A 25,809-nucleotide genomic window follows, 5' to 3' on the forward strand; every position below is an offset into this window, starting at 1 on the left:
CATGAACCATTTTCTTATAGTCTCTGATCCGCACATGGAATCCATAAGATCTAAGCTCTCTCAAATAAAGGTTATTCTGATAATCAAACTTCTATTTCTTTGGTGATGGTGATGGTGATGGCGGGGGGATGCTGCTTGCTAGGGGTGTCAATTCCTGGCCTACACTGGTAGGCCCGACCAAGCCCGACATGTTTATGGCCCAACCTAGACCAGCTCGATTAATAAAATTTATAACCAAGTAGTACACGGTGCAGTCGCCTAGCCCGACAGGCGCTTGACCCTTTTAATTGCTTGTATTTTTTTTTTTTAAACTTGCACTACGGACCAGGGAGAAGGTCGGAAATTTTTCAATAGGTCTCTACAAGATTTGAAGCCAAATACCTTCTTCAAAAGAGCAACCTAATGCACAAGCGTCCCACTACTGTAGGATCTAGAACTCACCATGACCATTATCATGGTGAAGACTCAGTGATATGAATTTTCATAAGGGAGTGAGTGAATTTAACTTAAAAAAAAAAAAGTATATCATATCTAATCTTTATATTTAGATCATATCCAATCTTTCCTCGGTTAATTCATGATCGTCGTTGATTTGTCAACTTCATTGAAATCTCCCGATGTGTCTCCAAATTCATCTGTCATGCTTGATACATTTTATGGATTTGAGTGACCTTTCAAAAAAATTATTATTGGCTGAGAGCATCCGAGCATGCACCCCGAGGTCCTTTTGGTCATTCAATGCTCACTGCATCACTGCATTCACTACAGAATATGTTTTTGCGAGGAAGGTAATAACTAAGAGACTCGAAGGGTAAACTTTTCGAAGTAAAGGCCTTTGTACCTTCATAAATTGTGGGCCAACCAATTATGAAGCCCATCGTTTAGTGACCCATTATCCAATACTCTGTTGCAAGCCTGCAACCAACAAGACCCAACCCGTGGCTGGATTTAGGACCCGACCTAGAAGCTTGACCTGTAGGCCCGATCCAGTTGGAGTAGTTGATCGATTAACATGTTTCTACAAACCAGTTCCTTATCTTTCTGTTGCTTTTATAAAGGAAGAAGAATACAAATGTAATCTATTCAAAAAACTAAAGTTACCAAACGATTTTTTTTATATTTATATTTATTTCGTATGAAAATGAAAACTTAAAATTAAGAAGAAATAAAATTGTTTACATCTCATCTTACTAGTCCCATATGTTGCATATTGTTTTTTAGTGATTCTACGTAAAAAATGTCATATGGTAACCACAAAATAAAATTGATTTTGTTACTTGGAAGAAACAGAAACCTGTATGGTTTGCATTTTTACATAAAATGCCATATTCACTATGGGTGTCAAAGTTGTGAATTTTAAATAAAATTTAAGGAAACCATTATTGCACAAATAGCTAAAATCGAAATAAGACATAAACAAGAATAATGATATGATCTAATATGATGGTCATATCCTTCTTGTGGATAATTCTTTAAATCATTATCATATTTGCGATCATCAATATCTTCATTGGGATGGTGGTTGTTTACCCACATGAAATGTTCTACATGGGTTTTATTTGCGGGACATTTGTAAAACCATAATGAGTCTTTTTTTTTTTGGCATGAGATACCTTCAACACCATCATGTGTCATTCACCTTGCATTTCTCTGTAAGAGAATTATATGCAACAGATCCACAAGTTATCTTAATTCGGAATTTTCTTCAGACTAATAGCATTGGTCAAAAAATTCTAGAAGTCGAGATTTTGTTTAAGATGTCGTACTAGAGACTCCAACAGTCCTCACATTAAATTAGTTGATAAGTTCATACTAGGTTGTTTAGATTTAGTGGCCTCAATTCATGAGACTGTTTTTTGGTGTCATCTTTAATGAAAATTATACCGTACAGAGGTTATTGCCTTCATTGGTTGGCCCTTGTATCCTTTTGTTGTCTAGACATTGATGCTTCTTTTAATATTTAGCTCAACAAATAAAAGGAGAAAAGGCATTCGAAGAGAAAAAATGATTTCCTCATTAGTCACAGGCATAGTTAGCAAATTCGGATTCGGGAATTATTCGGACGGAGAATTATTCGGAATAATTTGGACGATTAATTTAAGGATTCGGTCAAAAAAGCGGTCAAAAAATCTTATTGGGGTTTTTAAAAAAAAAAATTTGTTTTTTTATTTTTTTATTTTTTATTTTTGGTTTTTTTTTTTAAATAATGTTTAAATGGACCGAATAATTCGGTTTAATTCGGATTCGGTCCGAATTATTCGCGATTTATATTCATTTTGGAAAAAGTCGCGAATTTTAAAGAATTTTATTTTTAATTTGGATTCGGTCCGAATTTTTGATAAAATTCTTTAAAATTCGGTTCGGCCGAATAATTCGCGAATTATTCGGCCGAATTGATAACTATGGTCACAGGGGTTCGATCTAATCATATCCCTTTGACCTTGTATGCTCTGTGTTTTTTTGAATAAGTGATTGGGTTCCATATCATTGAATTCCAATATCTTCCTTTTGAATATAGAAATCCCCATGACACTAGACCTTTCCACTAAAAACATGTCTAGTTCTTCTACGAACTCCCCATCCTCTACATGACTAATTCAAATTTCAGTCTCCCCCCCCCCCCCACCCCCCAAAAAAAAGTTTTGATGTAAAAGCAGACCAACAATTCAAATCAAGAAAAAGAGAAAGGAAACAATGACCCTTAAGAGGATGTATTAGGCCTATTGATAATAGAATATGATGATAGATGAATTCAAGAGGAAAATAAGTACAGTGATACACTCAAGAAAATCCTAGGTCAAGGCAGCTTATTCATCCACAAATCCTTACTAGTTTATAAGAACGTCCAATAAAATCCAACAATAATGTTTGAGCATAGGAAAGTGAAAAAAAAAAAAAAAGAGCGATCGCATCCCATCTCGCCGACAGGCGACAGATCGAAGACGGTGACAGCTTCTACTCTTCGTTTCAGTGATCCCCTTCTCTTCTTTTGAGGGTAATTTCCCCATTTACCCCTCTTAGCTTAAGACACCTATATGTTTCAACGCTTTTGATGCCTTTTGCTCATAATCAATTATGAAAATGAAAAACAAGCTTTTTATGCTCCAAAAAAAGGAATCTAAAGCCTCATAAGTGCTCGGTTCATTTAAAAAAAAAAACGACTATTTCCTTGAACAAGACAGGCGTCAGCTTCTTGGCAGCAAATTGAGGGGTCGATCATCAAGGATGAATTTGGAGTTCAGATCATCAAGGATGTATGGCCGTGCTTGAGTATCTTGCAGCTGAGGTTTGTAGCTTTCGATTTTGTTTATTTCAGTGTTCTTGCATTCAATTGCTGCTTTTAAACTGGAAATCTGAGGATTGTTGGGTTTTTTTTTTTTTTCTGAAATATATCAGGTTTTAGAATTGGCTGGAAATGCTGCGAGAGATAACAAGAAGAATCGTATTGTTCCGAGGCACATTCAACTTGCTTGAATTGAATTGCACCGTATAACTTCATATGTCATCTTATATTTCAACTCCCATCTCCACACTTCCTATTTTATACTATGATTATTATAAATTTTTTTTTTTTGGTTGGGTAAATGGCAATTCTTCCATATAGAAGACATGAATTATATAAGGTTTAGTACATAGAATAAGAAACCAAAGAGTGAAATATAGCAAACTTGTATATGTCATTAATGGGACCATTCAAGGTAAGGATGGGTGAAACCAATAACTTACTTAGATATATAGTTGTAAGTACAACTTTCATTAACAAATGCAAATTTCTTTTACACAATAGAGAGGTAGAGTTGTAATGTGCTTAAGAGTGGCACATGCAAGACATAGAGTATTACAATATGCATATGTTCCAAAGCAAGCCATACATGGGGTGTTATAGTATGCATGTGGTCCAATGAATGATCAACTACCAATGAGGGATGAAGTGTTACTAACAAAACCAAATAAAACCCTATACTTTCTAACCATGGTGGCCAACATCATGGTTGGTCCCCATTCACTACGTTCCACATCAACTTTGATGATGATGGTAAAAGAAGAAAATCATTAGCTCCGAAGTTGCCATTGTCAAAATGGCTTGACATCACACCAAGTTGTACATCATCAATGAAAGTCCCAACGGAAAGGCACGTGTGATATGGGGAACATTCAATTGTTTGCCATCTTTTGAAGCTGAGATAGTCAAGAATGGCATCATGATGAAGGGTGGCATCATGATGAAGGGAAGATCGTGCACACCAATGGTCCATTTATTAAACTCAATCAGCATTGCCTTTCTTGTGCTTTGACTATGATCAACATCGGAGAGTATCCTGATGAGTATAAACCCGATGACCAAACCAATGACCATGCCGGCCACTCTACCATTGGGCTCTTGTTGGAGGTAGACAACAAGAATAACATTGGAGAATCGGGGGCACAACTTGTTGGAGAGCCACAGATTTGGTCTGCAGTTCAGTTTAACTCTAAGCGAAGGGGGTGGTCGTAGGAAGGGTGCTTGGGGTTGGGCCTACAGCAGAGGGGGGGAACCAGTCAATCCACAGAGAAGCCAAACTGGGACACTTGAGAAAGGAAGGTTGCCCAACTTTCCCTAAGCAAACCTCCTTTGTGGTTGCTTTATCCAACAAATCACTTGCATGGGTATCCAACGGTTCTGTGGCATTGCACAGGGGAGAGGAGAGCGCGAGGGGGTGAGTCAGCTGTAGAAAATTGAGTATCAATAGGTCGTCGTCTTTGATGTTGTCACCCTTGCCATTGCAAATATGGGCAAGACGGTGGTGGAGGAAGATGCAGAGAACATATCTAAAGATTTGTTCCTCAACCTATACATGTTCACGATCAGCAACATCATCATTGGTGGTTTCGTCACCTTTGCTGACCGGACCACAGGTCATGGCAATGACCAATTTGGAAGGGCAATGATCAATGTAGCAAGAAGAGGGAGGAGAAACCACGCACAAAGGCGGACGTAAAATTGTACAACGATGGAAGAAAAACTAAGCATGGCGACGGGAAGCTAAGAAATAGTGGGAAACCTAACCCATTTCGCTAAAACCTAGGGTTTCTCCAACCAAATGTAATACATTACAAAATGAATTTAACTGTTTTTAAAATTGACACTATAAATTGCATATAAACTGATTGTGTGAATCGAATAATAAAAATCGATAAATTCAAAACCGAATTAAAGTGATTCTGATTTCAATTTATTTTTATTGTGCTCAGTTTTAATTTCACCTTATCAAAATGTAGACTGAACTGAAATCGAATAATCAAAATCGCACCATTTGACACCCCTACTTTCATTATACGCCTTTGGGCGGACCAGGCCCAAGCCAGATTCGCTCCCATGGAATATGAGAATCCAAAGTCAATCTCATTTTTTATATCAAAGTTGTATGCAACGAAGGTTCTTGAAACCATAAACCATTTCTCTCCGACTGGCTCAATTGAAGCCATGATATCTACCAGATCTTTCGTACTAGAACCATCATCCCATAAAAAATTCATGACCACCTTTCAATGGTAAGGTTAGTGTGATGCAGATACTTTAAAATGTGAAGCAACATAATTAGCGAGTGAAAAAGCCACTGGCTTCATCAATGTTTCCTTGTCTACACATGATAACAAACGATGCTTCCACCCACTAAATCATTACCCTACCTTATTTGTGAGATCATGGAACAATTGAGTCATAGAAATTCCAAAATTGTTGGTAATCCGAGATATTTACTTGGTTGGATCGGTTGCTAATACAAATACCCTTCAGTAGATAAGGATGTGAATTTGAAATCGAAACCGTTTACTGAAATCAAATCGAGCTGTTTACATCGAAACTACAAATCCAATTAGTAAATGGTTCGATTTGGTTCGATTCTGGTTCCAAGTTTTAGGCCGATTAGTTAAACGAGTCGGATCAGTTTTAACCGTTGGTTTCAAACCGAATTAAAACCGTGAAAATCGACTTTTGGAGGTAATATTTTATCTTTTAACCTTGTATGAAATTCTTTTGACATTAGTTTCATATTTTAAGTAATTGTTTTCTTCCTTTATATAGCTGAGACGGATGAAGAGGAATTATTTGAAGTCTTGGAATATGCATTTTTAGAGCCTTCTACTCCTACTTTAGCATCATTTACCATTACTATCGGTGTTCATTCGTAGTTTTGTTTGCATTTTACTTTCTCAATGTAATATTTTTTTTTGCTTAGTTGTTTGGTTGTTTTAATAAAACATAATGGTTTGCATTTTACATTCTCAAGATTGAATCATTTATCACTAAGAGCAAATTTTAGTAAACATGCGAATAAACTAGCAAATCGATTGCTAACCGTTTAGAACCATATGAAATAAACCGAAATCGAAACCGTTTAAAACCGTGAAATTGAAACCGTTTAAAAACCGTAGAACCGAAACTGTGGAACCAAAACCGTTTACCAAATGATTACGGTTTCAAAAAGTGCAACCGTTTAGTAAATGGTGTAGTTTTGGTCTCAGCCTAATAAATATAAACTAAATCAAACTGCACCATTTAAATCGATACTAAATCAATTAACACTCTTATGAAGTTACGAGTAGATCAACATCTTCAGATTGTGAAATGGCGCTAATCAGCGTCCGAGAGAAAACTATGAATAATGCTGGAGATAGTGGGTTTCCTTGTCGTATATCCTTTGAAGGAATTACACTCCTTCATATTACACCATAATCATCTGTACATGCAAGTGAACGTACATACAGAATAACTGAACTCTGCCTTTATAGGGCAAATGCATGCAATAACCATATGGTCCAGGCCCCTACCCATGGGCCAGTTCTTTCCCAGCCCGGGCTTTTGCTCCCTATCCCCTATCAATACAAAAAAAGAAAAAGAAAGTATTTTCCATTCTGGCGATCCGTGTGCTCCTTGACGGACCAATAGAAGTAAAGCACCCATTTCCACAACTCTCTTATGCGTTGCCTCTGTATATAAATCATATTCTCTTTCCACTTCCATTGTAATCGTGTAGAGCGATCAAACAAGAACGAGGAAGGGATCTGTGTTGTGGTTTCTGTAATTAATTTTCGATATACAGCTACGATGAGTTCATCAGCGTCAACGAAAGGTGGGAGAGGGAAGCCGAAGGCCACCAAATCGGTATCTAGATCGCATAAGGCAGGTCTGCAATTCCCCGTCGGAAGGATCGCCAGATTCCTTAAAGCTGGAAAGTATGCCGAGCGAGTTGGTGCCGGTGCTCCGGTCTATCTATCTGCAGTTCTTGAATACCTTGCAGCTGAGGTATGTGAGCAATTAGGTTTTATTTGTAATTTATTTTCTTTTTGAAATGATCGATCTGATGATAGATTGTTTTGTTTTAATTTTATCAGGTTCTTGAACTCGCTGGAAATGCAGCTAGAGATAACAAGAAGAATCGCATTGTTCCGAGGCATATACAGCTTGCAGTGAGAAATGATGAGGAGTTGAGCAAGCTTCTCGGTACCGTAACTATTGCTAACGGAGGTGTTTTGCCTAATATTCATCAGACTTTGTTGCCGAAGAAGGTTGGAAAAGGGAAAGGCGAGATTGGATCTGCATCCCAAGAATTCTAATTAATTTTTTTTTCTGGTGTTTCGCCTTCTTTTTCCTTTTCTTCGAAGGAGAAGTTTTGTTCTGTTACACAGTTGAGGATGGGATCTCTTCTGTACTGCTGTTGCATTTGAAATAGCTTCAATCCCATGGAAAATTCTGTCTTTTTACGAGAAAAAATAACAAATTTTACAATCTGTTGTGTATAATTGCTTCAACTGCAATATCAATATAAATGTTCCAATTTCGATTGTGCCAAGCTCTGGTTTTTATACGCCATAGAAAAGAAACCCTAGTTTTTACGATCTTGTGTATAGAGTGTTCGATGGGTCTAAATTTTGTAAACAGAACACTTGTAGGTCGCTATCAGTTCAGGGAGTTTGGAAAATGACAAAAAATGGGGAACACTTTATCTTTATGGGCAAAATTTTGTGGATTGTTAAATGATGCTTATCTTCATGGAGCTGGGTGAAGTGGAATTCTCCCCTCCCCACGCTCTTATGCTCAAGAAATGGTTGCAGTGAACTCGGTTGAAACGTTGCCCTCTGATGGAATTCTACTTTTCTATTTCATTTCCATCTTCTAAATCGTTAGCAATGAATCAATGGCTGAGATTACACTTTTTTTTTTTTTTTTTTCATTTCCAGTTTCTTGACAGTCGATACTAATTTGTGCGGTGGAGACTGTAGATTGGCGAAGAACTCCAGGAAGATCTTCATACGAAACCGTGAGAGATTTCCGATATTGTTGTCTGACCGCTTGGTTGGTTGTGGGTATGGGTTTAGCGGTTCACGGTGGTGGGTTGTTGGTCTACCCTCGAGTAAGAGTTCGTGTGCGTAGGACTGTAGGTTCTTCTCAATCTGTTTCGCCATTGCAAGTTTTGGAACAAGTTGATAAGCATCTAGAAAAGGGGGACGACAGGCTTGCGCTATCTCTCGTCAAAGATTTGCAGGGAAAGCCTGGTGGTCTCCTTGGCTTTGGTGCAGCGAGGCAGGTCGTTTGGTTTTCTGAAATCTGCCTCTGATTGATCAATTATTTTTTATTCTTGTTATTTTGTGAGAATTTTTTTTTTTAAATCATAATTATGGCGTGGTGATCTACACTCTGCAGTGTTGAATTAAAAGACCCTTCCCTGTCTAGCAAGAAATTTAGGAATATATGTTGTGCTGCAGATTCCCCAAAGACTTTATAGTTTGGATGAACTAAAATTGAATGGCATAGATACTCAGTCTCTTCTATCACCTGCGGATGCAACACTGGGTTCAATAGAAAGAGCTCTTCAGCTTGCTGCTGTTTCAGGAGCATTTTCTGCGTGGGCTGCTTTTGGGTTTACCCAACAACAAATTCTATTTTTGTCTCTGGGATTCTTGTTTCTATGGTCAGTTGATGCTGTAAGTTCCTTTTTTAATGTGTCAGTCACTTTTGCCATGTCTATTAATAAATCATTTCCTATTTGTCAATATTTTTTTTCATGGTCTTGGTTCTTGACATTGATCCTATGCTGAGGAAATCTTGATTCAATAATGTTGTCTTTCCCTCTAAATTTGTTCTTCCCCCCACCCCCCACAACCTCAAAAGGGGCATACTTGGTGCACTAGTCTCCCACAACTGCGGGGTTTGGGAGGGTCACTCATGATGCATGCAACCTTACCCCCTCTTTGCAGAGAGGCTGTTTCCTAACTCTAACCCACGACCATTAGGTCGCAGTGGAGCAACCTTACCATTGCGCCGAGGTCTGCAACGGTAGGTTGATCAACCCCACCCACACACCCCCTCCCCCACCCCACCCCCCCCCCCCACCCACGCCAAAAAAATAAAGAAATAAAAAAATACACCACCCTTATTATCCCCCTCTGGTCATATTCTGGGTAGAAATATGAGTCCCCTTCACTTCCGTTGTGAAGGGCTTTCTTGGTGTAAGTTTTTGTGTAGCCTATCATGAAGCAAATCAGAGAATAGATGCTAACTGGCCTTATCAGACATGCTTGGTGAATGCTTTATGCTCCTGACTTCTGAATTTGAGGCTAGGGTTGAGCATTTTGTTTCTCCAATGTGGTTACTTTTCCAATGTTCCTTCTAAATCTTTGGGGATGAGAATTGTATATCTCTATGAGATCAATAGCCTAATGTAATCGTGAAAGTTTTTCAAGTTGGATAGCTTCACTGTAGGATTCTTGAGAATGAATGCTGCTACAGCATGCAAGAGTGGTTGTCATTGGTGGGCAATGTTGTGCAAGATTGTCTGTGTGAAGCTGCAAGTTGTTAACATTCATCCATCTCAAAATCTAATTGTAAATCTATTCTTCCTTTATGTGGGCGCTGTTTCTTGATTGACCGACATTTTGATCCATTTATACCCTGGCCCCCACCCCTACCATAAATATAAAAATGGAACGAAAAAGCTACATAAGAGCATGGTTTGACTCAGAACTATCTTATATAACTTCCTTCCGATACCTACCTTCTCCATAACAAATCCTTCCAAAATTTAATGATTTTTGCTGGTATTGCAGCATTCTCAAATCTCTTCTATATCCTTATGGTTGACCAGAACCTTGACAAAGAAAATGGAGCTTCTTGGGTATCTCTTGGCTATGAATCTTAATTGCTCTCTAGTGTTTCACTCCAGAGTATTTACTAAAATAAACTCCATATGAGGATTAATCACAGTGCCAGAATTTTTTTTTTTTCGCCTAACTGAGGACTGGTGATTGTGCTTCTTTAATTGTATGAAAATTTTTCTGTACACAGGCAGAACTCAAGTGGTTTCTGAACGAAAAGCAATGCATAAACCTCATGGTTCTAACATGCCACAATATTAGAATGTTTGAGATTTACAAGAAGAAAAAGTGAAAATGTAGGATTTGTAAGCACAGAAGAGTTCTCTGCTTGCACTCCTTTTTCAGTAGCTTTTTAGTCCAGGTAATGTATTGGAGTCTGGGACATTCGAGTAGTTTGTTTAATTGTTTTTCCGCAGATGATTAGGATTAAGCATTTGAGACTGCAATGGCCTAGTTTGTATTAAGACCTCTTTTGATGTTAGCTGTGTCATTGGGGAAAATTGGTCTGTGGGTTTTCTTTTGGTTGTTGGACATGATCTTTCTCTCATTGGATGTTTGGTCTGACAATTATATCTTGCAAAACTATACTTAATATGTCTCTTTTCAAAAATTTCCTTGTGCTTCACGTTAGTCTTTGTGAAAATGGTGTCATAAAGGGATTTGTTGGCAAAATGTGAAAATTTAGAGTAATATTTGTGAAGTTGTGCATGGAATGAAGTATTAGAAACCACCTATAGGCTTCTGTAGCTAGATATAATTCATGAAGATCATATACTATATAAGAAATATTGGGGTCACCAAACCTTGCATGGTAAAGATAAACAACATTGGGCTGTGATTTGAAGGACTTATGGCACCTGATCAAGCTCTCACAAATTCTTATTCTTCATTATGGGTGGATCTTTCTACAAATAAAACATAATAAAATCATCTGATTTATAACTATGTACATTATATAATATGTGTATATATATATATATATATTAGAATTGGTGGCTGCCTGATTGAAATTATGATGCAGATGCTGCATTTATGTGCAATAAAGACCAAAGACCACACCAGATGAGTGATAAGATGTGAAGTGGAAGACCTCTAAAAGAAAAAGGGTATGGAAAAAGAGATGTGGTTGCCTGTGAGTATTAAACATGAGGGCTTGTCATTTATATTGCCTCCAGACCTCAAGATGTTGGGTTGAGGTTTTGTTTAGTGGAGTAGAGTTTGTAGAATTTGATTTTGTTATCGACCTCTTGAATTGGAGTTATGAGAAGACATTTATCAATATCTTCTGTGTGGAATCCTTATCATGGTTTGGTAATCTTTATGCTAGAGATACAGAAGGTCAAACCTACTTGGAAAAGCTAGTGAATGCTCGTATTTACTATTGCTACATTATGTTTAGTTATTATCAAGGACATGATGATAACACTCATTAAGTAGAAGAGAAAAATTTGGCCTTGTTGATAACTGTAGTTGCTTATGTTTTGGGAATGATGTGGCCTTGCCTTCTGCCACTCATGGGCGGTTTTGTCCTTCCCTTGGTCATGCCAAAGTAAGGTTGCCGGTTAATGTTGGTGTGGTAGACAAACTTTTTTCTGAAGACCTTATGATCTCCGCTTTGAGATGCATTTTATATGGCAGTAATATCTTAATTTTCTGAGCCTTAAATGAACTAATTGGTCAGGAAAACAACTATTTGTTTCATCATTCCTCTAATCCACTCTATTTAGGCCAATAGCTTCATGTGAAGCATGTTTGGCCAAAATTTCATTCACTAGCTTAATTTATTTCCCTAAGGCAGCTTCATTCATGGCATGTGTGGTCTCAATTTGCTTCCTTAGGGCTTTCCTTGCCCATTTAAGACCTCCAACATATGCCATGCCATTTGTTTTTGATGATCGTATTGCTGGCTTACTCTTACACTTAAACTTGGCTCATATCCAATCAGGCTTTTATGAAATTGCATATAAATAAATCTCGTCTATTTTTGTGTCTTCTCAAAGGGTGTAGCTCTATGTGTGTCTGTGTTTGTGGGTGGATGTGGAGTGGGCACATGGATGTGAACCAACTTGGGCAGAGCTTTTTTTTTTTTTTTTTTTTTTTTTGAAGAATCTATGCAATTTCTTTGGCATTTTGGGATGTAGGTTTGGGTTAGGGTGTGGACATTAATTATTGCGAACCATGCATATAATATTATAGTGGAATCTATGGTTGTTTTGTGGTTATGCTTCCACCATAAACCATTACTGGAGTCTGGACTCTGGATTGCTGCAAGGTTTCCAGATCCTTCTTTAGCATTTGTCCATTGATGATGGCCGCTTACTCAGATATTCCCAACAGGTGGTACAAACTTCGTTCTATTCATCAACGAGAGATGCTTACCAACTTCTTCTTTGTAGGTCTCTTTTAACGGAGGAATTGGAAGCTTGGTTCTTGATACAATTGGTCACACACTCAGTCCAAAGTATCATAATAGGGTCATTCAAGTAAGATATGTACTGTGTGCTTCTTTGTTTACTTATATTCTTATTGAACTAATTTCGAACTTAGCAAATTGTCCTTCCTGCTTCTATAAAATGAGAGAACATTATGTCTGAAATATACTCTATTTTGATTAGCCTGAACCTAAGTGAGAAGCAGCGAACTGATGGTGTAAACTGATTTGTCTTCTCTGTTGGTTTTCTGTAGTTTCCATACTTGAACTTGCTTTTGCATATTGACATATTATTTAAGAATGCGCAAAGCCTTGATCGTTGACATACTTTCATCTGTATTATATACTTTCTTGTGAAGTTACCTTATCATGAAATTTTTATGGAAGCATGAAGCTGGTCACTTCTTGATAGCCTACTTGCTTGGAGTACTTCCAAAGGGATATTCACTGTCAAGTTTAGAAGCTCTGAGGAAAGAAGGCTCCCTTAATGTTCAAGCAGGGACAACATTCGTGGATTTTGAGTTTCTTGACGAAGTAAGCTTATAATCTGCTGATTTTTTATGTTGCTTTTTATCTGGCTCAGGTGTTTGCATTATGTATGATACTTCATGATTCTCTCCCCAACCCTGCACCCCACCAACAACCCCCCCCCCCCCCCAAAAAAAAAAAAAAAGGAGAGCTGTTGTAAGTATTTTGTATTTGATGTAATGGGCATATCCAAGAGCTGCTTTTTGCCATCGCCCCCCCTCCCCCCCTCATGGACAAAGGGACGATAGATAACAACAAAAGCAGGAGAACGAACAAACTACCAGGGTGCATGTCCCTGGTTATCGTCCATGATATATCAGAAAACTCATTTTCCATATTTAATTGGGATAGACATGAACCTTATGAACTTCGCTATCTTGAAAAGTGATCTGCAGCTTGATTCTTTACCTTGGGTGCGAGAAACCTGGACCTCACCTCCTTGATCATCATTTGATGGATATCTGCCACAATATTCAGGATGTTCTGCTGGACTGCTGATATCTTGTCGATGCTATCAACTAAAGTCTTGGAATATCCTATCCAGATATATGTTGGAAAGTAAAAGGCTATTGGCATAACTTCTGTTTTCCATTTTGGATGGTAAATATTAGAACTGTGTTTTCTCAATTGTATCATTGTGATAGCTAACCTCTGCCTTTATGGTTTTTCCTATACCATGTAGGTTAATACGGGTAAAGTGTCTGCAAAGGTGAGATTTCATCCTTCTTAAGTTATCCATGAGTACCCCACATGTACTGCTCTAGATGCACCAGACAAATGACTACTGAATTCCATACTCTAACATAAACTAATACCCAAATGGTTTGCGCCTCAAATTATTTGTGCTGAGACATCGATCTTCTTTTCATATGCCTTGTGGATGTTTCATTCGGAAAATGACCAACATCCTAACAACTTGATAGTCCTTGTGGATTTGAAAATTCACCTTCAAGTTAGAATCTGGATACTGCCACATTTGCATCTTTTATATATTGTGAGAGATTATTTTGAGGACTTCTTTTTTTTTTTTTTTTCAAGAATAAAGGAAAAAAACAACAAACTCTGCCTTATCGCAACTTAATGGAGTCGGCTGTTTCAAGAATGAAGAAAAATAGATGAAAATTTTGTGCTGCCCACCAATTGGTTTCAAATGACATAAAAGACCTGATTTTAGAACCCTGCATACGATGTGCATAGATTGTTGGATGAAATAAAAGACCTGGTTTCGGCATTGCGCATAGACTGCACAGCAAATTGAATCCCATTGTAAAACTCCTTTAGCTGTTTATTTTTGTTGTATTATCTCGACCCAAAATTTTATGAGTAGGATACTTCTTGCAGATGTTGAACAGGTTCTCATGTATTGCTCTAGCAGGCGTGGCGACGGAGTACATCTTATTTGGATACTCTGAAGGAGGTCTTGCTGATATTGTCCAGGTTTGGGATTCTGAGTGAAGGATAATTCAAGTCTGTTTGTCAACAAACATTGTAGGCTTCTTGTTGCCATGCAAGTAGCATACATGCGTGCAGATTGGGGCCAATCTTAGAATAATACTACCTACTGCAATTTGTTTGAGTCACAGTAAACATTGGTTTTTTCTTTTCCTTTTTTTTTTTTTTTGCTGCTTGCTGTTTGGGGGGTGGGGGATGATGTGGGGAGAGGTAATTCTATTAGTTTTATTTCTTTGCAGAGAGATTTACTTGGTTGATATATAGAGGAAATGATGGGTCCCATTCCTCTGCATCTATGGCATTAGTACAAACAGTAGATTGTTTTCTTGGATAATTTCATACCTTAAGTTGCTAATTCCCGACTTCTTCCTTGTGAACAGTTGGATGGGTTACTCAAGAGCTTAGGTTTCACACAAAAGAAGGCTGATTCTCAAGTGAGATGGGCTGTATTAAATACCGTCCTAATTTTGCGCCGTCATAAAAAAGTCAGGTCAAAGCTAGCTGAGGTCATGTCAATGGGAAGTTCAGTAGGTTTTTGTATTCAAGCCATAGAGAAAGCCATAGATGCTGCAGACATTTAGTGGCAAGTGGGTAGCAATTCAATGTTGCTGACAATGCCAAAGATTTAGAGTCCTTGAAGGTTTTGTCAGGTGCTTGATTGGGCTCAACATTTTGTGAATATGTTTTCCATTGAAATCATTTATTTGTTCACTATATTTTACCCTAATACTATTGAGTGGTTGTTTTCATTATTTTATCCATCAGGTTCTTTGATGGCTGTTAAGGAAAGGCTGCTTATGGAAATCAAATTCTTGCCCCACTTCTTGTTCATGCTGTCATTTATTGGTTTTCTAAATTTTAGTCTAATCTCATTTTCCTTGTAGGGATATACAGCTTTAAGAACCTGGTTGTATACAATGTTATTGTGGTTGTAATAACATTTTAAGGGTTTATTTGGTTAGAACTTAGAAGTGGGATGAGTGAAAACTGGGAAAAGTGATGTAATTTTCTCACTTCTAATATCTACAAAAAGGCCTCATAAACATTTCTTCTGTTCATTTTGCATAGATTTTTGCACACCACAGCTCATCAACTGTGTTAGACAATTATCAACTGTGTTAGACAATTGTTGTTTGAATTTCATTTCATTTGTATTAAAAAGTGGTAGTTATAGATAGTTGCCTATGAGAAAAATTTGCATTAGGAAAATTTATGCATTCAAATGGAAACTTTTCAATCCAAAACTAGAATATTTGAGTCTTGTTTAAAAATATCTACTTTCTTATTTTTTAGGAAGATAAACAATGCAAAATTAGCTTTTCATGATGATTTTTCTTTTTTTTTGGGTAAATTAGTTTCAATGCATTTTAACTGGAAACAAAAGGGTTTTAACTATTAAAGAAATTTATTGATATATTTTATAAGGTGAATTATTATTGTCACAAGTGTGTTATTTTTTGAGAAAATTAGATGATTACTCACTTTGGGGTGTCTTTTTACAAAACTACCCACAAAAAGTTTGGTTAACAAATTTGGATTTACAAAATTATCGACCCAAAGTTTCAGTTAACAAAAATACCCAAAATCAGGTTTGGATTTACAAAACTATCCAAAATAGTGATTCTTCATCTTCTACATATAGTCATGCATTTTTTTATTATTAAAACTTTGAGTGGGTAGTTTTGTAAATCCAAACTCAATTTTGGGCATTTTTGTTTACTTAAACTTTAAGTGGGTAATTTTGTAAAGGGAAACCTAATTTTGGGTATTTTTGTTAACTGAAATTTTTGGTGGATAATTTTGTAAAGAGAAACCCAGAAATGGGTAATCATGTATGGCATGTATTTTGCCATGTGGATAGAAAAGACATTGTATCGATTAGTCAAGTATCAAATTTCAAAGTCTAATTCAATCAAATACTATCTCTTGTATTGACATATATTTTGAACATATATGTTTATACTCTAGATAATAACATGCTACCTCTCAACTCTTGATTGGGGAATAGACGGTTTAGATTGAAAATAACGATAATGGTACAAATTTATCTTGTGATTTCTAAAAATATCACATTCCTTTGTTACACATTCTCAAGAGATGTCTCTTACTACTACAAATAAGGGTGTCAAAAGGAAACCGAACTGAAGACAATTTCTAGTCAAACCAAATTAAAAAAAAAAAAAAAAGAATGATTTGATTGCAGTTTTAACCAATATGATACAATTTGGTTTGGTTATGAATAAAGAACCGACAATTTGGAACCATTTATGGAATTGAAAAAAACAGGAACCGAATAAAAACAATTACAACCAAATCCTAAACCTTGATTGGACCAATCACTACTTCAAACTCCAAAACTTTCAACTCTAATTCATTTCATTTTGACCTTTGTATTCCAGTGGGATTTTTGCATTTCACAGGGGCATGTGCTTCACTTTGCCTCTGTGTTTGGCATTGACACCATGCAACTTGACAAGAGTCATTTTCCCTTAATTCTAATATCAATTAATCCATTAATTTCAAAAAATATGAATCCAATTCAATTTGGTTCTATTCTGATTTGTACTATGACCATATTGAACCGAACTGAATCGATTGACACCCTTTTAGCTATAAAAGCTTCACAATTATCTCCTGATTTCATGGATTCCATAAAACGAATAGGTGAATCGGGTTGATCCGGATATGCACGGATCTCTTGATTCTATTTAACGGGCCTCCGGGTCGGGTGATGCAGATTCGTTTTCTGGGGAGACCGGTTGGGGGGGGGGGGTGGTGTTGGGGGTGAGCGTCGATTCCGATTTACTTAAAACGACGCGGGAGAGCGCCATTTATTTTTAGGGTTTATATAAATTCGTCCATAAGACATTGTGGTGTTTATGTCTCAATTTGTTCTCTGAGAAGTCTTTATCAGTTCTCGTTGGGTCTGCTCTGCTCTGGGTATTCAATCATTTACGGCATTTGGTTTAGGGTTTTTGTGACGAGAAGGAAGGAAGGAAGGAGGATGGGAAGGTACAGAAGCCGTAGCAGGAGCTACAGTCCCCGGCGCAGCAGAAGCCCTCCTCGACGGAAGAGATACGAGGATCCTAGGGACAGGTACCGAGGTGGGAGGTCGTCTTATGGGGATAGACGATCTGCTCCTTCTGGATTACTTGTTCGAAATATAGCACTCGACGCAAGGTAGAATCACTTTTCCCGTTTTTTGCATTCGTTTATCTGTTTTGTTTCTATAAATTGTAGGAATAAGGGTTTTCTTTTCCTTGTATATATTTCTTTGCCCTTATCTTTCTCCATTGCTTTTGAGTAGTTTTGAAGGCTTATCTTTGTTTTCTTTAACTCATTTGTTTATGCTCTCTATGCTATCTTATGGAAGCATTATTTACTTTGTTGGAGTTGTTGAGACGTGTTCACGTTAATTAAAGGTTTCTATTTTTTTTGTTGGCGATTGCAGTTTGTGTTGTTTAATTTTTTTGTCTTTCGGCAAAACAGGTACTGTGTGGCCGAGTACATGTTTCCGATCCAAGTCCTGTGTATATACTCTCTCAGATTTTCACTCTTAACAATGGCCTCTGTGAGTGAGTGCAGAGGTGTTAACGTGCCAACTCATGCATCCCATTTATGAAACACATGGTTCCGTAGTATCTCTATTTATTATTTGTTATTGTTATTGTGTTTGTATGGGAAGGGTTTATTGGCATGGTTGAATTCCTAATAGTTATGTAACTTACCATGCGGAGTTATGGAAAGTGGGTAGAAGTTGTAGGAGTTAGAATTACATGGAGTGTGGGGTACTCGGTTATTATTTGTTTAGCCTATTTAATAGGTTCAAGTAGAATGAATGGATATGATTGATGTTGCAGAAATTCCTATTGTCTCTCCCAAGAGAACAGGTTTGGCTACCACGGCTGGCTTCGTCCTTAAAGCCTAGAGGTGGGTTACGTCCAAAACAGCCAAATCTATCTATTTTCTCTTATTTGGTGTCCCTATTTATCACTATCTATTTCCTCTCTTCCCACAAACCCAAGCGCTGGAATGGCCCTACCAGCGGACTTTCATATCACATATCCCTACTCAAGAAGCAGATTGGAAATTGCCATCAAGTTCAAAAATAACTTCCCACTGGACAAGGATATGACGAAAACCTTCACGAAAAGCCACAAGCCATATTGGGCTAGGGGTTCAAAGGCATCGAGTGCAAATATGGGTTCGTGGGAGGACCAAGGCTTAAGATCTTGATCTCGGCCCTAATCTTGCTAAACCCAAAAAAAAGCTCTCGCCGAGATCTTGGTGGCCTTATGGTCTTTATAGCCCCTGAAAGTTGTCATTTACTCTATTTTAGGACTTCTAAACACAGTGTAAACATCAAAAAATTTTTTTTTTATTATTTATTTTTAAATTAAACCTAAAATGGTACTTTGACTTCGTATTCTATGTAATTAGTCTCTAACTCTTCTGACCCTAGGTTAGTATGCTCTATTCCACAATCAACATTCCACACATAACATCTAATACTTTTAGAAATTAGAATAAAATTAATTTAAAAAGTGTAAATAATCATAAGAATTTTAAAGACATCATAGATAATTATTTAATTGCTTAGCATTTAATATTGATGAGTGATGAGTCACAGTCATATACATTGAAATGACATAAGATAAGCCACATAACTACATATGTACAATACATATTACATAACACATGTAGATATATTATATGTAGTGTAGGAATGAAGTTTGGCAAGCAAAAGCACCAAAATCCCATCAACAATGTGTTTTTTTCTCGATGTGTAGCGAGAGAGGCGAGTTTTGGGCTGTTTCTCGACGAGATGGGATTGAGATTTGGTGAGATCTTGTCTTGCCTCGAGATCTCAGTCAAGATATGGTTTGATTTTGTGTATCGCCTGTCATCTCGTCTCCGAAAAATCCAAAAAGAGAGATATTAGTGAGATCTCGCTGAGATCTTAAACCATGGGGAGGACATAGAAAACGATAAAGTCTCAATTCCAAGAAGCTAGTCTTGAGGGCAACTCATGCATCCCATTTATGGAACATCTGGTTCCGTATTATCTCTATGTATTATTTTTTATTACTTGGAGCTACTTGGTTATAATTTATTTGTTTAGCCTATTTAATCGGCACAAGTAGAATGAATGGATATGATTGAAGTTGCAGAAGTTCTTATTTTCTCTCTCAAGAGAAGAGTTTCGGCTACGTCCTAATTAGGCCGAGACGCCTAGCTTTGTCCATAAAGCCAAGAGGTGGGCTACCTCTAAATCAGCCAAATCTATCTATTTCCTATTTTATATCGTATTTTATGTCCCTATTTTATCTCGTCCCACAAATCCGTGCACACATCAAGGGGCAATGTAGTTTCTTTTTTCACTGCCGAATAAAGATTGCTCTTCTTTTCTTTTCGTTGGGAGAAATAGTTTTTCATTGTTCTTGCCTGAGGTTATTGTTCATGCTTTTTTCTACCCTTCTTTGTATAATTCTTTAAAATGGGTGTTCCCTTACCCCCCCCCCCCTTTTAATTGAGCATCCGCTCCTAGTCTATTTACAGTAATTTATATTCTAACCGTTCTGTCTAAAATTTGCTTGTCCTCCTATATTCTGATTTCAAACAGTTCAATAATTTTTAATAGGATGTTTTAAAATCTGATTATTGTAGCTGCTTCTTGTGCAGGCCCGAAGATCTTAGGATCCCTTTTGAACGTTTTGGTCCCGTGAAGGATGTGTATCTTCCAAAGAACTACTATACTGGGTGAGTTTTGAGTCAACATTTGGTTCTTTTCTCTGCCATTTAAAAGATTGATTTTATAGGTACCTAGAAATCAAAGAGAAGAACGATATTGTGTTGGCAGCTTGAGAGGTCATCTACATATGATGCTTCTGTTCATGTGATTACTTCATGCTCAATTTTCATGGATTAAGATCCCATCAGGCTCAGTTGGTGAAGCCTGTAGCCTGTTGTTGCCAAGACCTGGGTTTGACTTCCTCCACCTTGCACATTACGTGCTTCCCTCTTTTTCTACTATAGCCTAGGCTTGCTGCTGTGCTTTGTTTTGTAACCATGGTTTGAGAACTCGGTATAGGGAATGGAATCGGTCAAGGCCAATGCCGATCCGGATCGGTTTGGTTGGACAGAAATACCCGTTTCAATTAAAAAACCATTTTTAGATTATTTGACCCTTCTCCATACCGATTCACCGATACAGTATTGGCCAAGAATTGGGATCTGTCAAGGCCGATATGGCCGATCTGTTTCAGTTCGATTCCTCAGACCATGATTTTAACTGATTACTTTTGACAAAAAAGAGTTGCAAGCAGAAACCTAACAAATCAACTCTGTATTTGTAATGTAGAAACATTGCCTAAGCGTCGACTGGACGGCATCCTATTTTGCAAGATTGCCTTGGTTGCCTAGGCCCCTTGGCTCCAACCCTCCCCCCTCTTTCCTCAACTGCCTTGGTTAGCTTAGTCGCCTTGACAACTGTGGTTGAAATTTCCCCACATGTTCAGGAATTTTTGTAACTTTTTTGTTGATGTAGATTTTAGATCTTTTTTGGGCTTTGCAGTTATCGATGCTGCTACTTTTTTTTTTTTCCTTTTTCTGGAGCTGCTTTGATTTGGTTACAACCATAGTTGTTAAGGCATTGCCTAAGCGTCCAGGAACCTTGACAACTACGTTGCCTTGGTCGCGTTGTTGGTTTCGGATTGTGTCCAGGCCCCCTCTAATGCTTTGGTCGCTTAGACACTGTGACAACTATGGATACATTTGCAGAATGTAGTATAGGTAATTTTAGGATTTTGCATTATCTGATGCTTCTGGATGTAAACCTTACAGAGAGCCACGAGGCTTTGGATTTGTTAAATTCCGCAATGCTGATGATGCTGCTGAAGCTAAGATGCAAATGAACCATCAAGTTATTGGTGGACGTGAGATAACCATTGTTTTTGCTGGAGAGAACAGAAAAACTCCTCAAGAAATGCGCACGAATTTACGCACAAGGTCTCTTCTTAATTTTTCTCTCTCAAGTTTTCCTGTTAAGTAGAAATGTTCTATTACAGCTTTGAGCTTTCTGCTAATGATATTTTTCTTTTGTACCTATAGTGACCGATATGGAGGAGGCTATAGAAGGCGATCGCCAGTAAGGTCCCCGCGACGTCGACATCATTGTCAGTTTCAGAATACTTGATACTGGTTTTTATTTCTAATTTTTCAGTTTGAATTTGTGTTTCCTCAGCCATGGATAGTGTTAGTGATAGTGTCTTAAAATTTTACTTTTTCATCAGTGGACTGCTTATGCTATTTTCTATGTGACAGCTTATTCACGGTCACCTTCTCCACCCAGGCGTGGCTCGAGGTCTGCATTCTATTCTTTTCTTATATATATATATTTTTTGTCTTCCTATTGTTTGTCCCTGGTTGGGTTTCATTATCTCTGTGGCTTGGGAACAACTAGTCATGCAGCAGGTATCATCAATTACGGGTGTGGCTCTGTAAAACTATCTGGTTTCAGTGCAATTCTGCACTGAAATACACATCATGGAAATATTTAATAATGACATAGCCCAAATATTTCAAAAAGCTTGAGATGTGGTCCTTCCAAAATCAATGCACTGGCATCATGGTTGATTGTAGAAAAGTAAGTTTTAATATGGTGAATGTACTTACGAAAGCATTGCCATTAAAAAAATATTTTATATCATTCTTTGAGGTACTTGGGATATTAAATATTGGTTGTATAAAGTAATCGGGGTTTTGTTTACCCAACCCCATTAGTTGGGATGATGCTTAGTTGGGTTGTATAAATTAATGGGGTGCTTATTTTATTTACAAATACAAACTTGAAAGACAAAAGAAACTTCCGAAATGGCAGATGTTGGGCCAGTTTATGCGTGGTTACAGTAATGATAAGCCATTTGATTTGCAATTAAGTTAAAATTGAGTATTTTTTTTTTAGTGGCAGGTTTTCTAATTGTTTTTGGTAGTCCTGGGACAATACTGACTTCGATGAATTTTTCCGCTTTCCTGTGGTTCGTTATATTACACACTCGATATGGTTTTCACATCTGATAGGACAACCATGCTAGGAAAACAATGTGGATTTTTACAGAGCAAAAATATTTCATATCCACAGATGAAGTCATTTTAGAGTCGGTTGAATCATTTAATGTGCTGTGATGTCGTTATCATTGTTTCTTAAACTGTTGATGTTGGTGGGTTGACCCTTGCAGTTCCCATATGGCAAAATGTAATAGCATGTTATTGACAAGGCATTTGTCTCTTACCTAAGTTACTAGGTTTCAATGGATTTTTTTTTTGGGGGGGGGGGGGGGCGTGGTCTAGAGTTTTCTAGTGACTTACTAGAATATTTTTTTTGAATGATATTGGTATGATGTTAGGTTGTCTTTTTTTAAAATGCTCCAAAATAGGATCACTTTCCTCTTTTCACCCTCTGCCTTTTTTCCCTACTTAGTAATGCTTCAACAAAATATTATTCTTTCAACTAGGTTGCCCCCCTTTTTGTTTTCCAATAAATTCTTTAACTAATGCATGCTGCTTGTTCTCTCGGGAGGAATGAATGAAACATGTGTTCCTATAGATTTGAATAACATCTGGTGGTGGTCTTGTTCATGCAGATTATAAAGTGAAATGAGAGACTAAAAGAAATCATCGATTAGTAAAGACTAAAGAGAAAAGGGATAAAGTGACTACTTGCTTACTTATCTTTCAAAGTCATTCGAGAAGTATTCATTACTGATCTCATCTTCATCAACTGTAACCAACGAATGGCTTGGTCTGTCCAAATTTTTGGATTTTGGCTTGTAAGGCTCAGCGCCACTAAATTGAACGGTCAAAACCATGGTTTGTGAGATAGATTACAATCACAAGAAAGCTTTATTTTCCTTTCATTATTCACGTTTTAAAATTTGATATCTTGGTTTTGTATACTATCCAGTTAAGAAAGAATCTAGAGCTTATAAATGCCAAAAGAGAGAAATCTTGATCTCCAGAGAATGGGAGCCCATTGAAGTTCATACTGCTAGAGGTAGAGGGTGACTTCTGGTGGGGGTGTCCATCAAGAAAAATGATAATTTGGGTTTTAGAGACATTGGGGCAAAGAGAGCTGTGAAGTTATCAGTTGCTGATCAACCACCTCACTTTGTGGTAGAGCTTAACTCAAACAGTTTGTGGACTGAAAGTTTCATATTTTTGTCAGATATCTGAAAATGGTGGCAGGTAAAGGTCATGTCTCCAGTACTTGGATTCTGAACCAAAATTTAAGTCAAGGCTTCTCTCTCACTTACAACAAGTGAACTCAAATCGTTTTTTTTTTTCTTTTTTAAACTAAAAACACATTATTCAAAATTGCCTGATGATGATACTCTTTTGTTTTGGAATTTGAGAGTTTTAGAATAGTTTAGGCTTTTGCCAGCGAACTGAATATGGAGGTGTTCTTTATTGTATGTCCTGCCTGGATAAATCCAGTAGGGCCCTTTGACCGGGTTTTTGTGCTTTTATAATTTAGTTACTATTTAATTTATAGTTATTTTTTTTGGTTGATTTTGTTGTTTATATGTTATATTCTTGAATTTTAGCACTGAGTTTCATTTGTGATGGTAAAAGCAGAGACGGAGACCGTGGTGCAAAGGATGATAATTACTCACCACCGCGGTTGAGATCGAGATCGAGATCAAGATCCAGATCCAGAACTAGATCGAGATCCATCTCACGGTCTCCCCCTCCTCTCAATGGGAGGGACTACAGGAGGTCCCTAAGCCCAAAAGAGAATGGTCGGGGTTCTCCCAAGGAGAGAGACTATAGATCCGATCACAGGTCAGCAAGTCCAAACAGGAATGGCCGGAGTCTATCAAGGTCTCGTTCGTTTAGGTATGTGTAAATTATCTATGTTCTTTAATTTTTATATAATCCCCTGCACCGTTCCAACCCATAATTTAATAAACTCTTTTCTCTACTTGGGTTAGGTGGATTTTGAGAGAGATTTTTCTGTGTTGAAATTTGGTTTAGAGTGCACATCTGTGATCCATTGATATGGATTCTAGATCACATTAGGATGTGGTGGCTTGATCAGCGTCACATGGATCTTTTAATTTAGGAGATCGGAGCTGAAAATTGCTGTCGCTGAGGACATCTGAAATTAGCTAACTTTGCAGTGAACATTAAATTATTATTATTATTATTATTTTATCGAAGGACAATGCACTGATTGATACATATGATCTTTTTGTTTATGCAGCCCCCGCTGATTAAACTTCTGTGCATTCGGTGTTGCTTTCAAGGTTGATCTGTCGAACATGGTTAAGCGGCCGGAAGTCTTGTTAGGTAGGTTAATAGTGGGATATTGGGTCTTAATTTGTAATATATTTAGTGGATCACCTGTGTTGACGGACCTACATATGTTTTTGCATTTGATATCCCAACTGAAGTTCCTGGAAACAGATTAATGTTCCTGTTTCCTGCTTTCGCTTTGTTAGTGATTTCTCTGACCTTGAAACATCGGAATTCTATTAGTTGGATTGCTTTTAGCTTGTGTTGTCTTGTTCTATTCCATTCTCTCTTAATTTTTCCTGCTCTCCTTGTCCTATATAAAATTAGGAGGATGACTCGTTGATTCCCCATGTAAAGGAAGACATGGATGGGCTAACTGAATGATTGTTGTGGGATGCAAGAGGAAACTAATCCTCAATGGGCAGCGAATTGAATGGGATTTGGTATCGTATTGGCTGATACGTATCAGTATCATCTGGAGACTGATACCTAGGATTGGTGGTGTGGTATGCTAGACTTTTAGGAGGGAGGTTTACCCGCCAGATGTGATGAGTGTCTTGTGCAATTTTTTGTAGTGAATTTCCAGAATCGATCTTCCAAGGTATACTTGTGATTTTGCAAGGCTGATGAAGAAGAATCTCATATAGAAGATTGCAAATTTTACAGAGGGACAAGAGGAGGTGCTGTTGTTTCGCGGTCTTTTTGTATTGCGAACAACTCAGTTAATTTTGAGCTTTGTTCCTCATGATATGAAGTGCAAGAACATAATCTATTCCCAGCACACCATTTTTTTTTCTATTCCCGGTGAATGCAGGAACAAAAGAACTGTTATCTGGGAGAGTTATCAAAACGCAGTCTAGGATTTAAAGTTGACCTTTGAACTGTGCCTGCTATGAAGCCAGGCATGGCTATGAAAACGAAACACCTGCTCTACTTGGGCGTAACTCAATCCTATTTTCAGCCTCCTAGTG

At 37.5% G+C, this 25,809-nt stretch overlaps 3 protein-coding genes across 7 annotated transcripts; all 3 read left to right on the top strand.

Moving 5' to 3' along the window:
- Positions 1-6,986: 6,986 nt before the first annotated feature.
- Positions 6,987-7,832, top strand: LOC122091741 (histone H2AX). The gene is made up of 2 exons (XM_042661857.1): positions 6,987-7,285; positions 7,375-7,832. Exons 1-2 carry the CDS (start codon positions 7,088-7,090, stop codon positions 7,594-7,596), a joined length of 420 nt encoding a protein of 139 aa, XP_042517791.1. The 5' UTR covers positions 6,987-7,087; the 3' UTR covers positions 7,597-7,832.
- A 133-nt stretch (positions 7,833-7,965) lies between these two features.
- LOC122091740 lies at positions 7,966-15,608 on the top strand. The gene is made up of 9 exons (XM_042661856.1): positions 7,966-8,102; positions 8,221-8,567; positions 8,746-8,964; positions 12,531-12,617; positions 12,953-13,099; positions 13,776-13,802; positions 14,435-14,530; positions 14,926-15,195; positions 15,311-15,608. Exons 2-8 carry the CDS (start codon positions 8,349-8,351, stop codon positions 15,124-15,126), a joined length of 996 nt encoding a protein of 331 aa, XP_042517790.1. The 5' UTR covers positions 7,966-8,102; positions 8,221-8,348; the 3' UTR covers positions 15,127-15,195; positions 15,311-15,608.
- Positions 15,609-17,364: 1,756 nt separating this feature from the next.
- LOC122091932 (serine/arginine-rich SC35-like splicing factor SCL28) lies at positions 17,365-25,095 on the top strand. 5 transcript variants are annotated; one of them, XR_006144068.1, is made up of 8 exons: positions 17,365-17,725; positions 20,228-20,305; positions 21,389-21,553; positions 21,656-21,720; positions 21,869-21,908; positions 23,188-23,413; positions 23,508-23,788; positions 24,179-24,324. XR_006144068.1 is itself a non-coding variant. In XM_042662186.1 (7 exons), the coding sequence occupies exons 1-7, from the start codon at positions 17,550-17,552 to the stop codon at positions 24,814-24,816; spliced, it is 798 nt and encodes a 265-aa protein (XP_042518120.1). In that variant the 5' UTR covers positions 17,368-17,549; the 3' UTR covers positions 24,817-25,095. The 5 variants fall into 5 exon arrangements, 2 of the variants coding, with proteins under 2 accessions (XP_042518120.1, XP_042518121.1); XR_006144066.1 differs by having other exon boundaries at positions 23,188-23,788; XR_006144067.1 differs by having other exon boundaries at positions 23,188-23,788; positions 24,176-24,319.
- The last annotated feature ends 714 nt before the right edge of the window (positions 25,096-25,809 follow it).

Source organism: Macadamia integrifolia, chromosome 10 (assembly GCF_013358625.1).
Source record: "Macadamia integrifolia cultivar HAES 741 chromosome 10, SCU_Mint_v3, whole genome shotgun sequence".
Taxonomy (NCBI): Eukaryota; Viridiplantae; Streptophyta; class Magnoliopsida; order Proteales; family Proteaceae; genus Macadamia; species Macadamia integrifolia.

Bases quoted from the DNA above. Each gene is read 5' to 3' on its own strand.
- LOC122091741 (XM_042661857.1), top strand. From the start codon at position 7,088: ATGAGTTCATCAGCGTCAACGAAAGGTGGGAGAGGGAAGCCGAAGGCC. The intron at 7,286-7,374 runs GTATGTGAGCAA...TAATTTTATCAG, and splicing joins TTGAATACCTTGCAGCTGAG to GTTCTTGAACTCGCTGGAAA.
- LOC122091740 (XM_042661856.1), top strand. From the start codon at position 8,349: ATGGGTTTAGCGGTTCACGGTGGTGGGTTGTTGGTCTACCCTCGAGTA. The intron at 12,618-12,952 runs GTAAGATATGTA...TTTTTATGGAAG, and splicing joins ATCATAATAGGGTCATTCAA to CATGAAGCTGGTCACTTCTT. The intron at 14,531-14,925 runs GTTTGGGATTCT...CCTTGTGAACAG, and splicing joins GTCTTGCTGATATTGTCCAG to TTGGATGGGTTACTCAAGAG.
- LOC122091932 (XM_042662186.1), top strand. From the start codon at position 17,550: ATGGGAAGGTACAGAAGCCGTAGCAGGAGCTACAGTCCCCGGCGCAGC. The intron at 21,721-21,868 runs GTCAGTTTCAGA...TCTATGTGACAG, and splicing joins CCCGCGACGTCGACATCATT to CTTATTCACGGTCACCTTCT. The intron at 21,909-24,175 runs GTCTGCATTCTA...TGATGGTAAAAG, and splicing joins CCACCCAGGCGTGGCTCGAG to CAGAGACGGAGACCGTGGTG.